We start from the raw sequence: 15,564 nt of genomic DNA, 5'->3' as shown, positions 1-15,564 counted from the left end.
GCACCAGTGCAGCTCTGCTAGTCCTTTTCAGCTTGCCCATTCTGATTGGGCAATAGTCTGCCTGAGTGGCCAGTGCCCATTTGGTTCCAGTTGTTAAATATTTTTAACATTAGTCCTGACCATGTACATAAATAACCTATTTGCTGAAGACATACAATTTAATTGTTTAAGCCTGTTTTGGAAATGTTCTTAAAAAAGAGCAACATTCTTTACATTCCTGATGAGTTAATCCTAATTTCTTCTTTTCCCCACCTCACCCCAACACACACACAGGCAGAGGGATGCCTCAGGCTGAGTAGGAAGGAGGTCAAGTAAATAAAAATATGAAAGGGAAACCATACAGGGCACAATGTTCCTATCAACAAACACTTATAAACCCTGTTCCCCTCCCCCACTCTCACAAATCATGATTTTTATTCAGGTATCTTCTCTTTTTTTCCTGGCTGTGTCCTTCAGGAGGACATTCCCAACTCAAGGGGAAATACCATGATGGAGATGAACCAACTTGAATGGGTCATTTCTTCTTGTCAGTAGTTTAAGCCTGGGCACATGATTCAGTTATGACCAAGGATGTATGAGGGGAATTCTTCTGAGGGGCTTCAGCAAGTGCCTTTCTTCGCTGATTTAAAAAACAAAAAATAGGAATAAACACTTCCATGCTAGATCTGAATATTTCCTTGTCCAGCTGTGCTGCCTGGGACTCTGCAACCATCATGAAACTGTGAAAAGAACACACTTAAGAATAAGCCAATATGCTGACCATGGAGGAGCGGAAAGATGGAAGGAAGGCAGGTCCTCAGTATAGTTGAGCCATACTAATAATCTAATTAAGCTTGAAACTGTCCTACCTCCTGTTAAGCCTTTCTACTTGAAACCATCCTTGAAACCAGCCAAAAGTTGGCTCTTTTGTTACTTGTAGCTCAAAGACTCTGAGCCAAACATTTGCTGGTTGACCATCAGATCTGTTTCCCTACCTGTCACCTGCTCTGGCAGGTGTATTGCTGGAGCTGACCCTTACAGACGGTTTCCCATTTTCCATTGCCAACTGACTTCTGTCTATACTCAGCCAATGGCAGACACTGGTGAGACACTAGAAGGAAGCAGCTAAGGCATTTCTCCCTCCTTCTCTGCCTCTGGCTGTGGCTTCATTTCTTCCAGGTTTTCAACTTCTGGAAGACCACCCTTCCCTCTCGGGTCCCGGAGCCTGCTGGGCAGTCCCTCCCTGCCTTTTCTCAGTGGCTTCTGTGTTTGCCTTGCTCTCACATATGGTCTTTCAGTTCTCCTGATATCTTTGTAATTGTTTTCCATATTAAACATCCTCTTTTGAACTACTAACTGAGAGCTCTCTTTCCTGATGGGCCCCCGATGGATTTTCCGAACAGAATCAACACTGTATGTAGGAGAAGATAGGAAGGCAAAGGAGGATGAAATACTGCGGAAGTGGTTCGTCTTCCCCAGAGAGAGGGGACGGAGTTACTTGTCATTGTGAGTTTAAATCCTCTCCTAGTAACTCTGCAAATTAACACAAACAGAAACTCCAAAGTGAGATTAATAATATCAAGTATGGAAAAATAAGCGAATTGACCCTTTTTTAGTCCACCCCAATTTGGGACGGTTATATTTCAACTCTTTCGTAAATGTCATTATGAATATGCATTTTTCATGCTATTTAATAATACCGAATTTCCTATCAGCAGTATTTTACGTACCATGGACATCTGTCATTGTTACTAATATTCCTATTAGCAGCCCTAGTGGCCCTATTTATCCTGTAGAATCCAGCCTCCATGCTACAATTGACTAAAATGGAGGGGATATAGTACCAACCTGTGCCAGTTACAGTCTCTCCCAGGAAGGTAAAATTGAGATCCCTCTCTTCTAGTCAGTCTCTATTACTGCCTTACCGTAGAAGGTATATTAACATGATGGACAGCACCCTATTCCTTTGCCCAAGCAGAGAAAGCCAGTCGGTAGAGAAGCCAAACCAAAAATGAAACATATTTTGAATGCAGCTAAAATTGTTTCATGGACTAAACTATGCTATCCTCGGAAGCAGAGCTAAAATTGTTTCATGGACTAAACTATGCTATTAGACCAGAAATGGCAATAGAGTCCAACAAATTAACTCACATTTCAACTTTTCTTCGATGTTGCTGGGTTTTTTTCATCTTTGAGGGAAATATGTAAATTTAAAGTTAAAACCTCTCTCTTTCTTTTCTCCTCCCCCTCCCCCCCCACCTTTTTTCTTTTTCCTTCCCCCCCCCCCCCCCACCTCCTTTACTTCACACATTTATCGACATCCTCTGGGCACAAAGCTCGGATAAGGGCAACTATAACAAGATTAGTTCCAGCATAACAGTAGAGGCAAAAGCCTGACACCAGTTTTAAAAAGCAAACAAAGCCTAATTTTTAGAGAAATAGAAGAACCCTCCAGCAGAAATATACACCTTTCTTTCTATACATAAAGTTCAATTATTCCAGCCATTCCTCCTTAATACATACACATATACTACTTCTTCTTCAGGACACAATCCAAAGTACCTTCCAGCTATGTTCCTAGAGTTAATGTCATGAGACCACTATTTTTCCAGTCCAGTGTCTCCAAGTAATTTATTTCTTTAGTTGAGTCTTAATCTGATCCAGTTGTAATATTTCATGATCCTACAGCCTTAGACTATTTCATAAATGTAATCCCTATCAACCACCTCTTACGTACCACAATGCAGAGTAACTACAGCTACTATGAAAACTTCCATATAGAACATGGACAGAGGGGAAGAAATCACAGGATATTTGCTGCTGGACGGAGTTAATGAAGCAAAGCAGAGAATCACTGAGTCTCATTGGCATCATTTTGTTGACTTGACAGTGGTGAGAATTCTACTGTCAACTAATGTGGCTCTCTGATATTGCCTGCTGGAATCATTCCTATCACCAAGGGAACACCTAAAAGGACAGGAGAGTAGACAACCTGTTTGGGGAAAGAGAAGGGTGTATTTCATTTGCAATTGACTTGTTAACAGTATGGGATGCAAAAATGGCCCAAGGCCATCTAAGGAATTAGGACATTCTGTGCCATTGATTTCAGTGCATCACAGGCCTGTTACATAGTGTGGTTTTTGCTGGTGCTACAGTTCGAATAAAACCATAGTCACCTGTCTATCAGTTTCATTTTATGGCAACTTCCTAAAATTAAACACCAAAAAACTTTATCAGGTCAGCATGGCTGCTCAGTGGAAGAGCCAAGGCTGGGCTATACTCATTGATTTTCTGTTCATTAGCAGCAACTCTGGGCTCCACACATACACAGTGCACTTTGTTTGACAAACTTTATTTCAGGACAGTGTGGGTGAAGAAACTGTCTGGACTGGCAGAGAACTCTTCTTTCTCTTCTAGAATAGCACCCTGCCCCCAAACTGAATTCCAGGCCAGTGTAGTTTGCAATGGCAGTGTCCTTCTGTTTGTCAGGAGGGGATCCAGTATGAGGCACTGGGGTGTAGCCCCATGTATCAGGGTACCCCCCCATTCTCCATTAATCCCCCCCCGTTGTAGTTGACAGGATCTCCCACTTCCTCAGTCAACATTTCAATCTTACACGGAGAAGGTGAAGCAAGTCAGAGAACTCGACCTCTCTGCACTTCGGTCTGTCTTGATTGGACCTCAACATTATTGGTTCCCAACTCCCCTTTTTTTCTGCTCACATTCAGGAAAATCTTGATGGGTGAGTGCAAATTTTTTGTCGTACCTTATTGAAGGTCCTCAGGAAAAATCAGCATAATCTGATTTATCAGTCTGGGTACAATCAGGAGAGAGAAATCACACAGTAATTTGACCAGAGAAACTTTAATATAAAATTTTTTTCACTCTAAAAGGGGATTGGTATAAGAAGTAAAGAAGACGGTGAAGAATATAGGCTTGAATCCTTGCTTTAGCAGTACATGTCCTAAAATTAGAACCACACAGAGAAGATTAGCATGGCCCCTACACAAGGATGACATGCAAATTCATGAAGCATTCCATATTTAAAAAAATAAATAAATAAAAGAGAGTTGAAATAGAGTACCCAGAGAAGGGCCCCACCACCAGTAGGATGGAGATCCAGACCTTGCTGGAGAGGACCCAGCTGTGGTTCACTGGATGGCAGAGAAGTCTCTGTGGTATCATGCTGGTAGAACTTGCTGGAAATGTATCCTCCAGGATGCAAGGGAAAGCTGTTCACAGAGACATGTCTCATGGAGGCATTCCATCCCCCTTACAAAACCATCCAGGGGGACTTTGGAGGAAGATGTAGTCTGCTGGATGTTGCTGGCCACTGTGCACTGCAGAAGCTGGGGTTGGCGCTACGGGAAGCAAGCAAACCAGAACTGGGAAACAAAACCCTTTTCCTCCTGCAATTTCTCTCTAGTGCCCTCTGTTGGAAAGATCTATTATTATGCCAGCTGGCAAAGGAAAATCATTTAAGGGCCCAAATCTATTTTCACACAGCAAGCAAAAAGAATAAATTTGGAACTTTGAATTAATAGACTGATAACTAGCAGACTGACCCATTGATCTTTTGCTGCTAAGTTTTCTAAAGCTTTACCCTTCATAGCCAAATGCCTTAAGCAAGAAACTTAAGGATATAGTGTTGGCAATTGCTTTATATCTACATACAGAATCTTAAATTTCTCACCCTACAATGCTGGAGGCTGTACTGCCCCAACCCCACACTGAGCCACGGCTCAGCTAGTTCTGCATTTTCTCTGATGATCTAAAACAATGATCCCACTTCTGGTATTGATGTCTATATTACTTGGGACTCTAAGGTTGTATATTACAGAATCCAACTTGAGCTAGGTAATGGGGGAAATGCACTTTAAGAATGCAGAAAAAGTATTGCGAGGAATCCATATTAGTCAAGTTTCTTTGCACTGTAAGTGATAGAAATCCAAGTATTAAAATGGCTTAAGCAATAAATAGAATTCTCTAGTTCACATAATTCCAGTGGTAAAGCCAAGATGATGTGTGTTTGAAGCCAGACGCTCAAAAGATATCATCAGGATTTAGTTTTTCACTTCCTCTTGGCTCTGCTTTTCTTGGATTCACTTTGGCCTCAAGCATACTTCCCTCATAGTGGTCCCCAAATGCTAAATTATTTGAGCTTAAGATAGTCAGTGTGAAAAACAACATTAACAACAGCACAAACAATAAGAACAAAAACTGCCTTCTTGTCTTAAGAGTTCCTTCAAAAATCCTATAATAGAGTGATAGGAACCCAGATTGGTGACTCAAAACAATAAATATCTACTGTGTGCCTTAACCTTTATCCCAAGTCTGGAGAGAGACCAGTGGGTGGAAAAAATAGCAACAGGGAGGAGAGTTGTTCAGTCTCTATATTTAAATACTTTATTTTTGAAATCTCAAGAACTTTACCAGTGAGATGATACTTCTTTCCTAAATTTCACTGACAATTATAATTTTCCAAACTGGGTGGCACAGGATTATATATACACCATGGTATTTGGTTTACCCACACACCAATTTTGTTTATTTGTTTGTTTGTTTGTTATGGTAAAAAAAATAACATAAAATTTACCATTTTAACCATTTTTAAGTGCGTAGTTTACTAGTGTTAACCATATGCACCTTGTTATGCAACGGGTCTCTAGAACTTTTTCATCTTTTAAAACTGAAGCTCTACGCTGTGAATTGTGTAAGACTAATGAATCACAGACCTGTACCCCTGAAACAAATAATACATTATATATTAATAAAAAAATTTTTTAAAAAACTGAAGCTCTATATCCATTGACCAACAACTCCCCCTCCCTCTTGCCCCTAACAACCACCATTCTATTTTCTTTTTTATTTAAAAAAAATTTTTTTAAAGGGCGCCTGGGTGGCTCAGTTGGTTAAGCGACTACCTTCGGCTCAGGTCATGATCCTGGAGTCCCGGGGTCGAGTACCGCATCGGGCTCCCTGCTCAGCAGTGAGTCTGCTTCTCCCTCGGACCCTCCCCCCTCTCATGCTTTATCTCATTCTCTCTCTCAAATAAATAAAATCTTAAAAAAAAAAATTTTTTTTAAAGAGTTTATTTACTTATTTGACAGAGAGAAAGAGAGAACACAAGCGGGGGAGCGGCAGGCAGAGGGAGAAGCAGGCTCCCCACTGAGCGAGGAGCCCGATGTGGGACTCGATCCCAGGACCTTGGGATCATGACCTGAGCTGAAGACAGACAGTTAACCGACTGAGCTACCCAGGTGCCCCACCATTCTATTTTCTATTTCTAAGAGTTGGACTAGATGATTACAATTTTTTGATTAGAAAGTTATTATTTCTCTCTTTAAGACAGTTTTCAAACTAGCATGCCTCAAGACAATATTTGGAGAACACGCTTTTGAAATACTGTCAAAGGACAGTATGAGTTTACTTATAAGATTTTGACTTTTTTTAAAAAGATTTTTTTATTTATTCATTTGAGAGAGAGAGGGAGAGAGAGCGAGAGCGTGAGAGTACAAGCAGAGGGGAGGGTCAGAGGGAGAAGGTCAGAGGGAGAGGGAGAAGCAGACTCTCTGCTGAACAGGGAGCCCGATGTGGGGCCCGATTCCAGGACCTGGGGATCATGACCTGAGTCAAAGGCAGACACTAAAACGACTGAGCCACCAGGCGTCCCAGATTTTGACCTTTTTGCATACATTATTAAAAATATCAAAGGGACAAAGTGAAATACACTTAGAGGTATATTAAATTATATATATATATATATATCATATATCAGATCCCTCATGCTGGGATTAGTGCCCTTGTAAGAGTGTTCGTGCTCTGTCTCTGCCATGTGAGAGCACAGCAAGAAGGTGGCCATCTGCAAGCCAGGAAGGGAGCTCTCACTAGAAACCAAACCCTGATGGAACTTAATGTTGGACCATCCAGCCTCCAGAACCCTGACAAAATAGATTTCTGTTGTTTAAGCCACCCAGTATAAGGTATTTTATTATGACAGCCCTAGGATACTAAGACACATGTATTGATTGAGTTTATAGTGAGGCTCTGTGAGGGTAAAGAGAAATGCCATCCCCTGCCCTCAAGGAAATTCTAGTCTCATGAGCATTTGGCATGAAACATGTGTTGGGGGTAGGAGGACTAGAACAATAAAATATTTCTTAAGAGCTTGGAAATAATTTAACTCTCTGGGAGTTAAATTAAAACTAACCATAGTTGACAGAGTTTAAATGTGATAATTTTTTTGTTAAAGATTTTATTTGACAGAGAGAGACACAGCGAGAGAGGGAACACAAGCAGGCGGAGTGGGAGGGGGAGAAGCAGGCTTCCCGCGGAGCAGGGAGCCCGATGAGGGGCTCGATCCCAGGACCTCTGGATCATGACCTGAGCCAAGGGCAGACGCTCAACGACTGAGCCACCCAGGTGCCCCTAACTGTGACAATTTAGATATAAAATTCTTCCCAGGCTGACCTGACAGTAAACTGAATGATGTATTCACATATTTAGTGACAGTGTCAATCAAACAGCCACATTTTTAAAAACTATTGGACTTGGGGCGCCTGGCTGGCTCAGTCAGTAGAGCATATGACTTTTGATCTTTGGGCTGTGAGTTCAAGCCTCACATTGGACATAGAGATTACTTAAAATAATAATAATAATAATAACAAAAAAAGAGGTCTTTAAAAAAATATTGGACTCTAATTTATGCCCTCTCTTTTTTTGTTAGTGTGAATGGCAATGCAATAAATATGATCCTGCATATAGGTTCCATTTTGGATTAGAGTGCCAGGAAATATTTCTAGAAGTAGAATTATTGTGTCAAGGGTAAGAGAACACTACCAAATTCCTTTGGAATGTATAAATCTCACCACTACCACCACCACAGAGCACCAGCTCCACCACATCTTTCTTGTGCGAAGAACTATCAATTGAGAAATTTGGCTGACAGACTGATTCAAAAAATATTTGAGAGATCACACTATGCCAGACATTGTATTAAGAGAGAAAAATGGTTTCATTATAAGTGTTCAAGTTGATATCTCTGATAACCGGTAATATTTGCATGTTTTATATATGTGTACTTTCCAGTGTTTCTTCATTGTTATATTTACATTCATTGCATATCTATTGTTATAGCTGAATGTTATCTCCCAGAATTCATGTTAAAGTCCTAACTCCCACTGTGATAGTGTTTGGAGTTAACTATGTCGAGAAGTAAATAGGTTTAGATGACTTCAGAAGGGTGGATCTCCCCATGATGGGATTAATACTCATAAAAATAAATATAGATAGATAGATAGATAAAAAATAGAAGGAGGGGCACCTGGGTGGCTCAGTCTGCCTTTGGCTCACGTCATAATCTCAGGGTCCTGGGATGGAAGCCTGTGGTGCTCAGCAGGGAGTCTGCTTCTCCTTCTTCCTCTAGCCACCCCACCCCGCCCCCAGCTCATGGTCTTTCTCTCAAATAAATAAAAGAGGAGAGAAGGAGGGAGGGAGACAACAGAGCTTGCTTGTCTCTGCTATGTAAAGGTGGCCATCAACAGGGCAGGAATAGGGGCCTTATCAAGAACTGAACCTTCTGATACCCTGATCTTGAACTTCCCCGCCTCCAGAACCTGTGAGAAATAAATGTCTGTTGTGGAAGTGACCCAGTCTATGGTTTTTTGTTATAACAGCCTGAACTAAAAGATACTCACCTATTGAGGTATTCTTATAATTAACTTACACTTCTGCTTTGTTACATAAAGACTTTCAGCAGATTACTAGGGCTTTAATAATTTTTTTTATCATTCTTAGGATCTTTATGTAATAAAAACATGTTTTTACCTATCTTTATATCATCAATAACTATAATGATTGATAAGATAGCAGAAATATTCACTAAGTAGCTACCATGTGCCATTGTTTTAGATGTTGTTTTAAAATGTACATGAAGATGTTGGGTAGTTTAGTGGTGTATACCAGCACTCAAAGAATTTATATTCTAGAAAGGAGAGACACTCAATAAAAATGAAAATAAACATGTAGGCTAATTGTAAATTCTAGTAACAGTTAAGAAGAAACTACAATAGGGGCGCCTGAGTGGCTCAGTTGTTAAAGCGTCTGCCTTTGGCTCAGGTCATGATCCCAGGGTACTGGGATTCAGCCCCATATCGGGCTCCCTGCTCGGTGGGAAGCCTGCTTCTCCCTTTCCCACTCCACCTGCTTGTGTTCCCTCTCGCTGTCTCTGTCAAATAAATAAATAAAATCTTTTTAAAAAAGAAGAAGAAACTACAATAGACTAATAACAAAACGGGGAAGAGTCTTTGGCTTGAATTATGAGGAAAGATTATGAGAAGATGACATATGATTTGAGAGTTGAATGACTTAGAGGACAAACTATGGGGGAAGAGCTTTCAAACAGAAGGAACAGAAAGTACCAAGGTACAGGGACCACCACAACCTTGACGTGTTTAGTAAATCTAGAGACCAGTGCGGCCGAAATGTAAGAATCAAGGGAAAGAGTGGGGTGATATGAAATTGGAGAGGTAGGCAGGGGCCAGATCATGAAAGTCTTTTGAAGAGAAGGGGAAGGCATTTGGATTTTATTCTAGTAACAAAGGGAAGCCTTGGGAGCATTTTAAGCAGTGAGGAGGGAAAGGGGCATAATCAGATTTATGCTTTTGAAGATCCCTCTGACTGCTATATGGATAATGGAACATAATGTCGTATAAGTGGAGACACGGAGGCCTGTCTGCTGCAGGAATCCAAGCAAACAATGAGGATGGTTTTGATTAAAACTGTAATCACAGAGATGGTGAGAAATGGATAGATTTGAATACATTTTGATAACTTGATGAATTCATCAGAATTTCAGACATTCTAATTCTGTACATCTGGGGAGGGCCCAGAAAAATGTAGTAACAAGTAACCCGAGTGGTTCTGATGAAGTACACAATAAGTTACTGAGAAAATACATGTGTAAGGGACTGAGAACACACTTGGCCATTTCTTTTAATGAAAAGGAGTAAGTGACTCAAAAGGCAAAATTATTGTTTTATGTTTGAGAAACTGAAAGATCATTCATTTGGTAAAATGATCCTAAAGTTTGAGTAAAATTAAGCAAAAAATTACAATGGCAAAACGAATAGGAGTTTATGTTTCTAAAAAGCTAGTCTCTTTTGGCTTTTTGTCTCTCCTAGCTCAAACTCATGACCCTGAGATCATGCTCTACCAACTGAGCCAGCCAGGCGCCCCTCCACACGTGTTTTTAATACCTTTTCCCTGTGGACCTCCTGGTCTCTGCCAGTTCTTCCCGGCTTTCTACTTCCATGACTGGCATTACTATTATACCCCAATATCCAGTCCTCTTCTACCTATGATGGCATTTCCCCCAATGCCTTGAAATTAAATCTGGCCATGACTTGCCTTGGCAAATGAAACGTCAGTGGAAATGACCTATGTAACCAACTCTCCAGCCCACTGTGGTAAGGGGTGACTGGGTAAGCATGTGGTAAATATACAAATGCCACAAGATCAAAACAATCTGGGATTCTGAGGCTGGAGAACAGCTGTCTGGAGAACAGCCAAGATCCACAGTAGACTTTGGGTGAACGCTGGGGTTTGGGGTTGTTTGTAATCGCAGCATGACCTAATCTATCTTGATCAATCTCTCACCTTCACTGGGCTCTCACATGGCTGCTTTGCGGCAATGATTGGCCTTAATCAAGACCCATGTGTGGCCTTCTCTGAAACCATGATTAAAAAACCAGATGATTTTCCAGTAATAAGGTAGAAATTTAAGTATTTCTTAACTTCAAGGATCTCAGATGTAGGTGTCCCTCTGCAGTATTTTGTCTTCTCTTCAGTAAAGATAATCTAGGTGGTAAAGGTAAGTCTTCTCAACCCATTCTGGGTTGCCTCTATCTTAATTTCAGTAAACAGCCATCAGAGGTCATGTCAATAACATCTATGTTCTGGCCTGTACCTCTTCTTGTGAAAAATCCAAAAAGCTTTCATATGTTTGAACGTATTCTGATCTGGGGTACATATGATAGCTATTGCCACCCAAAATTTCATATGTATTTAGTAAGGAGTAGGATTTATAGAGTCCATTTACATCTTACCTTTTAAATTTCAATGAAGCCCCTTAGAAACAGAACCGGTACTAACTCCATGATGCTCACCATTACCTTGGCCTAAATTCGGGTTTCTAAACCTCAGCACTATTGACATTTTGGGCAGGGTAATTCTTTGCTGTGGAGAGTTGTCTAATGCATTGTAGATGTTAAGCAGCATCCGTGGCCTCCACCCACATCCCTGTCAATAGCACACCCCAGTCATGACAACCAAAAATGTATCTAGCCATTGCAAAATCACCATTTGGGAACTACTGGCCTAAAATGAAGGTATATGTTTGTGACAGCTATTGCCAAATGATGACAATTTAAAAAGCTAATTAAGTTTGTAAAAAATTATCAAGATCCATATTTAAGAACAGACACAGTGGATATTTTAATGAAAGCAATGGTCCTGCCATTCTTTATTTCTAACAATAATACATATTTACAGCAGGAAAAGAATTGTACATTTTAAATTCTGATCATGATACAGATTTGGTGTTGCAATTGAATAATAAAAGAACAAATCTCTTAGTGACTTTTTCAAAATAACTTCAGTGTTCAAAGGTACAAATGATGATACCGTAAAATTTCAATAGCTGGAGGAAGCTCACTTCAAAATGAAAGACACCTAGCACCAGGAAAAGAAATGAAGCAACATCACTGGAGACAGGATCTCTTAGGAGATCTGATCTGAAGCTATGTTTATCATAGATTCACTATCCAATCTTCAACCTACATTTTAGAAACTTGGGTGAAAAAGTACATGAAGGAAAATCTCCACAGGTGGTTTTTTTTTTAATTTTTTATTATTATGTTAATCACCATACATTACATCATTAGTTTTTGATTCTCCATAGGTTTTTGTTGGGTTAGAAGACTTTAGCTTTTTTTTTTTTTAATTTTTTTTTAAGATTTTATTTATTTATTTGAGAGAGGGAATGAGATGGAGAGAGCATGAGAGGGGGGAGGGTCAGAGGGAAAGGCAGACTCCCCGCCGAGCAGGGAGCCCGATGCGGGACTCGATCCCGGGACTCGATCCCGGGACTCCAGGATCATGACCTGAGCCGAAGGCAGTCGCTTAACCGACTGAGCCACCCAGGCGCCCCGATAAATTCCTTTTTATAAAAGGCTAAAGGCGCAGTGAAAACAATGAATATTTGCACTTCACCCTTTCAGAACTCAAAATAATTCAGAAGGCAAAATAATTCAGGCGGCCAGCACCTCGTTTGTCCTGTAGGTGGCAAAATTATCCCAAGAGGATTCCAGGGACTGGCTGAAGTATCGCTGCACTGAGGTTAATAGTGGTAGATGACTTTTTAAAGCTTTACTTAAAATCCAGGTTTTCAAGTTTTGAAGTTATTTCAAGTTTTACAGATTTAAAGACGCCTTTTGTGTGGTTCTGAACTAACGAAGATTTACTTGCTGTACTCATGCTCAGAAATATATTGTTTTACTTTTTAGGGACTAGATTTTCAGTCTGATTATCTCTGAAAAATTCCTTTTTGCACTTGTTGTCCAGCGGGTTTTGCTTTATTGGACGACCCATCCAAATTGCAGGACAAGAGCTTGTGAAACTAAAAATCTGTTCTTACTTGTCTGCAGCTGTAAAAAGCAAGCTTGAAACCAGTATCTAAAAGGGAGGGAAGAAGGCCCTTAAGATTTCATCTGGTTTTACTTTTTTCTCATCTCACAGTGGATGGCAGAATAGTAAGCAAGTCTTTAAAGAATGAATGGATAATTTATTATAAAGAATTGGGGGCACTGTGATTATGACTACATTTATGTGTAAGGAACAAAGTTCATAAATGATGACAATTAAAAAGCTAACTACAGCCAAATATTTTATCCTCAGTTGTTATCACTAGTCTTCATAGCTTCCTTTGCTTGCTTACACTAGAGACGTCATTCTACATCCCGGATTTGTCATTAAAGAGACAGATATGAGAAATAGAGCCATCAGATAACCACTTGCTGCAAGCACTGAATATACAGTTATTTGAAGAACTAAGACTAAATGGGGGATAGAAGGGAGAGAGTATAGTATGTTATACCAGTATTTTTTGGAAATCCTGATATAGTATGACTTTTAAAAACAGAGAATGGGAAGAGCAAATGAAAAAATTTCAATTGTTTCAGTAATCATATGGGTGGTGGTCATATTAGCATTGTTATTCTGAGGCTGCTGCATGTGTATGGTAAATAAAGGAAATGAATAATTGTGGGATATTCTAACTCTGTCATGCCTTGTGTCCTTGAAAACCAGGATTCTCACTATAGAAAATGGAAATATAGTTGTAATAGAAAGGATTAAGTAAAAACTCTGTAGTACTCAATTTGATTTGGAAGTTTCACAATAAACTCACAAAGTGTTTTATCTTATTAAAAAAATAGAGATTTCTAGCTCTCTCCTAGGAACAATGGCCAATGTAATAGCAGTGAGCATCCTTAGAGCCTTGATTATGGTTTTGAAATACCATTTCTCACTAAAAGGAGCCAGACTTCTCAGAGAAATGGCTCATTCCAGGTCTGGGGCAGGAAACACACAAGTTGAGCCTAGAATATCTTGTCTTCTGAGATAGCAAGGAAGCTAATAAAGACAGCTAGTGTAATGTCAAAATGACTCAGAGGCAACTTGGTGAGTCTCCCAAAGGCCAAAGATGGGACAATTTGAACTTCAATAAGGTAATATTTGAAATGGGTTGAAGCCTCTCAAATATGTTTGAACCCATGAGTTCGTAATACCGAAAAAAGGAAGGGATCTCTGGAAGGTAATAGGAAACAAGTTTATTTTCTTGAAAATTAGTACATGAAAGGAAAATACAAATATTTACCTTCCCTTTCCTGTACAAACTTGACCAATGGTTAACCAAATAGTACATGTGGGGAAACATCTCTTTATAAAAATGTTCCAGTTAATAAATGAAAGAGAAATGATAGAATTAGAATATCTTCTACCTCACAGTAAATCAATGGATCTAGGTATTGAGTATCAATTTCAGCTGATATCACAAATAGAGAGAACCAGATATTATGTGCCCTCTGATGAAAGAACACACCATGACCTATAGTCTTGCCAAAAAGGACTGAACCTGAGCCTATTCAAACATCTGGATCCATGTGTCAATATCCAGAGGAAAGAGGAATGTGCTGAATTGCACCATGAGTACACAACCAGCAAAATACAGACTGTGGGAAACTCTATAGGCCATGAGACCAAGTTCTTCAGTAAATTCTAAGGAAAAGAAAGAAGGGAGAACCTATAGATTTAAAAGATGTAGCCAATAAAACAATTTTAAATGGATAAGATTAAAATGCAGTGTGTAGAGATACACACTTGGGCAATAATAAAGAAATGCAAGGAAGTGATTATAATGGGTATCACTGTAGTGATTACAATGGGTATAATCACTGCAGTGATTATAATGGGTATTAGTTACTTCTGTGGAATTTGGGGAGATGGTTGATAACTGTGACTGGACACACAGAGGACAACCAGAATGGCTGGCGAAGTTCTAAAACAGTGTTTCCTTATAATGATGTAAAAAGCTACATTTTGTTTGGTTTTCAGTATTTATATTTTGTATTTTTTCTAAAGGAAAAAAGTAAAAAAAAGCAAAGCCCTTAGGGTTTTCCACTAAAAATTATGGATGTGAACACTTCTACTATAAATATCAGCTGAAGGTTCTTAAGAAAACTGCCTATATTATAGAAATATTTCTAAATAATAAGCTACAAATATTTGAAAAATATAATATTAAATTCTTATTGTGCATAGTTATAAAAAGTCAAAGAATTAAGTATACATTCCTAACACAAAATTTATTTTGTTACAGTATTATGTTTTACAATTTGGTTAAGTGGACTTTGTTGACTTCCAAAATTTTCCTCCTCTACTCCAATACAAGGCTACTCATATTATTCTATTAGAGATTAGATGAGCACTACCACAGATTTCATATGTCCTTGAATGTCCACACTTGGTTTCACTCTCCATCTTTTTAGATAGAACAAAGATTAGTTATCTTGCTCAACCATGATAGTAGTTATTAATATGTAGCATTACACATAGTATCATCCAATTTGCAAATAAAGATCCTTCACCCACATATCCTGCCTTATGTCCTCTTCCATATATTAATGGCTGATGGAGACTACTTTTTGTTGTTAAGTGTCTAAAAAACTCAAGAATGTTAAACAAATTTAAGCCATCAAAATGAAAGTAGTTTTAAAACGCAATATAACAATAAACATGGACAAACGTATAACAGTGTTGTACATCTTTGCCCATGGAACCTTGACAATTGCCCTCCAATTGTTCAAGCAGCATCTTAACAAATGGTGCAATTCTATGGTCTCCTTCCCTTTCCTCTTAATTAAATTATGCGGTGTTTGAGTGATTCACATATTCCAGAAGTGACCGGTCTAAGACCCTTCGGATAAGAGCTTCCTCAATTATATTAAAATCCTACAATAAAGAAAAATA

The 15,564-nt window shown here is 39.2% G+C and overlaps 1 protein-coding gene and 1 non-coding gene across 5 annotated transcripts in view; one reads left to right on the top strand and one right to left on the bottom strand.

Annotated features, from left to right (window-relative positions):
* Positions 1-3,837: 3,837 nt before the first annotated feature.
* RNF125 (ring finger protein 125) overlaps positions 3,838-15,564 on the bottom strand; it is a 46,094-nt gene continuing 34,367 nt past the window's right edge. The window contains exons 6-7 of one of the 4 annotated variants that reach the window (XR_003517105.1): positions 4,105-4,340; positions 3,838-3,943 (exon numbers count right to left, since the gene is read on the bottom strand). Coding sequence is in view for 2 of the 4 variants with exons in the window: in XM_027577156.1 (XP_027432957.1) it covers positions 4,161-4,340 (180 nt within the window). In the remaining 2 variants the exon portion in view is untranslated. Of the gene's footprint in view, positions 4,341-12,097; positions 15,547-15,564 lie in introns of those variants that run through there. The other 3 variants (XR_003517104.1, XM_027577156.1, XM_027577157.1) reach the window with 3 other exon arrangements.
* LOC113913455 lies at positions 3,924-4,026 on the top strand. The gene has a single exon (XR_003517226.1). It is a non-coding gene; the product is annotated as a U6 spliceosomal RNA (small nuclear RNA).

Source organism: Zalophus californianus, chromosome 14 (genome assembly GCF_009762305.2).
Source record: "Zalophus californianus isolate mZalCal1 chromosome 14, mZalCal1.pri.v2, whole genome shotgun sequence".
In the NCBI taxonomy this organism is placed as follows: Eukaryota; Metazoa; Chordata; class Mammalia; order Carnivora; family Otariidae; genus Zalophus; species Zalophus californianus.
The sequence above is the reverse complement of the archived record's forward strand: the minus strand, read 5'-3'. Positions and strand labels throughout refer to the sequence as shown.